The following is a 4,089-nucleotide window of genomic DNA, read 5'->3' on the forward strand; positions in this document are numbered from 1 at the left end:
AAAAAAAAAAAAATACATATGAATGTATTTGAAATTTATCACTTGAAAAAAAAAATAAATAAATAACAAAACGGACAAGCACTTGGAAGTTGGAACTTTAAAATTGAAAAAGATATTAAAAAAAAAAGACTTTAAGACATAGATGATGAGGCAAAACTTTTGTCAGCACATAATTATATATATTAGTGGGAAAAGACTATTTAGTAGTCTATTTAAAGCCTTCACAAGCATTGAGAATTTCAACACAAGGAGTCGATTAGTGAGCATTACACTAACAAGCATGGCTTCTGTACTATTTCTCTTTTTCAACCTTTCCCTCTCAGTACTTGTTGTCTCTTATGCTCTTTCCTCATCATCTGCTGCTTCTCAACAATCCAAATTCTGGTCTCAAAATGTAGATGGCAACATGCCTAAGTCTATTCTCTCTAAATTATCCCCGCTTTCTGAGAGCGAAACGGAGGTGTTCACTCCATTAATATCCCAAAAATATTTCTCGTCAAATCCCAAATTCTGCACCACTGCTAATTTGGTTTGCTCGGCTGTTGTCAACCCACCACCTCCCGGAGTTAAAATATATAATTTTGGTTTCACTGGAAAAGTTGACCCTTCGTCTTTCTTTAGACTTCTTGTCCTGAAGAAAGGGCATAAAGTAACTATGCCGTCTCATCTAGATAGTCAACTCCCTAACCGCTCTTTTCTTCCTCCTGAAATAGCTAGAAACATTCCTCTCAATGCGAGCGAGTTACAGAGAATATTCCCCACCGCGTTCTCGATTCCTTTGACGAAGGCCGCCATGGACAAGAGTCTTGGCTATTGCAATGCTCCGGCAGTGAAGGGAGAGAGAGGTAGCTGTCTAAAGACCCTAGAGGACATGATTCAGTTTTCTCGAGAAAATTTAGGCGGAAAACATTTGGCCGCATTGACATCAGATTACACAAAAGGCATGGGAAATCAAGTGGTCATGATTGGGAATGTTAAGCCTTATAAGACTAATAAGATTATTGCATGCCATGAGATATTCTTCCCCTTTGCCACCTATTACTGTTATAAGTTGCCTTCTACAAGAATCTATGATGTGGATGTGGCTAACCCTAAGAAAATGGGTACAATGAACAAATTCCTTGTAATTTGTCACATGGATACCTCGGGTTGGACACCAAAACATGTCGCCTTCAAGCTACTTAAGTTATCTCCTGGAAAAGGAGAGGTGTGTCACTGGATCACTCAAATGGATCTTATTTGGATTGGTTACGACTAAAAGCATAATAACTTATAAAATAAGTTATTATTAACTAAATAAGACCCAAGAAGTCAATCCAATCCCTAAAGAATTCTCCCTTTCCAAGTATTTTGTAATATATGTGATTTGCTTGTGGTTAATTAGTGTGTTCTCAAATGTTTATACCATATAATGTGAAAATGTATATGTATTGCAAGTAATTTATAAGTTTGTTTACGGTTTCCAATACTAATTTTTTAGAAGTGATTGTGACTTCATTATTTTGTTACAAAATTGCACGTTATATATGTGATTAAATATGATTAGGGATGTCAATATTAGCTCAACTCATTAGATGAAAATATGTGATAGTTAAGGTAGATTAAAAGAAATTAGTTAGATAACAAATCAACCCGATTAGGCAAAATCAGACAATTCTAATGGCTTGAGCAGATTAACCTGAAACTCGGTGGGCTACGCTGATAATCTGAGCTACTCAAGGCTACTCTTTTGTTTGAATTGTTTCATAGGTGATGTAGAATAAAATATATGGCAATTTATATCGTGCACCAGGGCGCGCATTGCATTGTGCACCCTAGTGCAAAACGACATCATTTTGGAATTTTTTTATTTTTTTTTTTTAGAATTCCGCTTCATGTGTCGATTGTTAATTTTCTATAAAAAAAAATCTCATGTTTCAAAAATGCACATAATTGTATACTAAAATGTACATAATTGCATACTAGAATGTACATAATTGTATAACAAAATACACATACAGTTTTTGAAAAGATAATACATATAATCTAACATAATACATAATACACAAAAACTTTTAACATAATAAACATAAATTCCTTGTTTCGGATGTACATAATTGTATAAAAAAATGTACATAATTGTATAAAAAAAAATACACATAATTATATAAATAAATGTATATAATTGTATACCATGCATAATGTACATAATCGCATCAACTTCCTACACAACTTAACAAAACGACGTCGTTTTGAGAGGCGCGAGGCGCACAATACTGTGTGCGCCGTGCTGCAGTGTATAACGATTAAAAATATATAATGAAGTTTGTTCGTAAGGTCCTCTTTAATATTGTTTTTTTTTGTTTTGTTTAATTTTGTTATTAAAATTTTAATAAATATATTAATAAATTTATTACATAATAAATTAAATTTATTAAATTAAATAACCAAAAAGTTTTTTTTTTTTTTTAAACTATGCTTTTAAAATTGCTATATCAAATACTTAGGAATCATGTTTAATGCAGTCCGTATTTCATCTTAAATTCTTAATTCGTGTTGATTAACTAATCTAAGTAGTACAAGCTGGTAGAATAATAATAATCTCTCTCTAGGAGTCCTAGGGTTTTGCCTTCTTCTCTAGGGTTTCTCACGCTTTTTTGCTACTTCGTCCGGTTATTGCCGGTGTTTTCTGACGAGATGGCTAAGCAGCACAACGGTATGGCAGCAGCAGCGCAGTCGGATGAGGTAGTTGAGCGGCTGACGGCGAGTTGGGTCGACATGGCTTTAGAAGAGGAGGGGGAGGAGTTCGTGCCGAACGGTGATGGCGTAGGGGAGGTGGTGGTTGACGGGGAGGCCTCTTGGGCGGTCGTGGGGCGTTTTCTCACGGCGAAGATGGTTAAACTTGAATATATGCGGCAAGTGATGGCATCCGTATGGCAGCCAGTCAGGGGTGTACAGGTAACTGAGATTCAACTGGGCCTATTTCTTTTTGTGTCCTATCACAAAATGGATGTGGAGTATGTCTTCGATGGGGGGCCGTGGGCGTTTGAAAATAACACCCTTGTGTGTCGAGAAGTTGGGGGGGGGGGGGGGGGGGGGGGGGGGGTGAGCCCGTGTGATGTGCCACTCGATACTATTGATATGTGGGTTCAATTGCATGAATTACCAATGGGATACACGTAGCAGAAAGTTCTTGAGCAAGCAGTTAATTTTATTGGTACGTTTGTTAAGCATGATGAAAGGTTTGTTGGTGCCCCCTGGTTAACATTCTATCGTATTTGGGTCTCGATTGCGCGTGTTGGGTAACCTTTAAGTATAAACGGCTCCACAAATTCTGTTTCTATTGTGGACTCATGGGACATGTTCATACATTTTGTTTGAAGGCCCGGGAGAGTCGCATTCCGGTTGAAAGTTATCCGTATGGGGCTGATTTGAGGGCAGGAGGCAGCCGGGGCGCCCCGAGGGAGGTGGGTCGGAGTTGGCTAATTCCGGTGGGAGGGAAGCCGTTACCGATGCCGGTTACCCAACCGGACAGTGTGGAGGGAGTCGAGGGGAGAGCGACGGGAAGCCGGGGTGGTGGTGGATCCTCGGTAGGGGTATTGCCGAGTGGTGGAGTTGTGGTGGCAACCGAGAAACGTCGCAGGCATGGGCAGCAAGGGCGTTTTGACTTGGAGGATGGTGATGTTGCAATGAATGATGTGTCAAAAAACTTGTGTATGGTGGGAGCTGGTTCTCAGCCCCGCCCATCCTCATGAGTACGTTAAGTTGGAACTGTCGTGGCTTGGGCAATCCACGAACAGTTCGACAGGTGGTGGACATAGTGTCCCGTAAGAAGCCTGAGTTTGTGTTCTTAATGGAAACCATGGTGGCACGGACACATGCGGAGAGACTCTGTGTCACGCTTAGGTATGAAGGATTATTTTATGTGGATAATGACGGGTTGAGTGGTGGTCTTGCTCTGTTCTGGAGGAGGAATAATACGGCCAGTTTGTTGAGCTTTTCTAAGAATCATGTGGATGTGGAGGTAAGGACCGAGAGTGGTAAGCAGTGGCGTATGACATGTTTTTATGGACATTCGGATCGTAATAGGAGGTGGGAGTCCTGGGAATT

General features: G+C 39.6%; 1 protein-coding gene across 1 annotated transcript; it reads left to right on the forward strand.

The window, feature by feature from the left end:
- The first annotated feature begins 246 nt into the window (after nucleotides 1–246).
- Nucleotides 247–1,466, forward strand: LOC109176867 (BURP domain-containing protein 16-like). The gene has a single exon (XM_019326264.1). The coding sequence runs from the start codon at nucleotides 281–283 to the stop codon at nucleotides 1,256–1,258; it is 978 nt and encodes a 325-aa protein (XP_019181809.1). The 5' UTR covers nucleotides 247–280; the 3' UTR covers nucleotides 1,259–1,466.
- The last annotated feature ends 2,623 nt before the right edge of the window (nucleotides 1,467–4,089 follow it).

Source organism: Ipomoea nil, unplaced genomic scaffold (assembly GCF_001879475.1).
Source record: "Ipomoea nil cultivar Tokyo-kokei standard unplaced genomic scaffold, Asagao_1.1 scaffold0761, whole genome shotgun sequence".
Classification (NCBI taxonomy): domain Eukaryota; kingdom Viridiplantae; phylum Streptophyta; class Magnoliopsida; order Solanales; family Convolvulaceae; genus Ipomoea; species Ipomoea nil.

Excerpts from the sequence above, each read along its gene's own strand:
- LOC109176867 (XM_019326264.1), top strand. The coding sequence starts at position 281 with ATGGCTTCTGTACTATTTCTCTTTTTCAACCTTTCCCTCTCAGTACTT.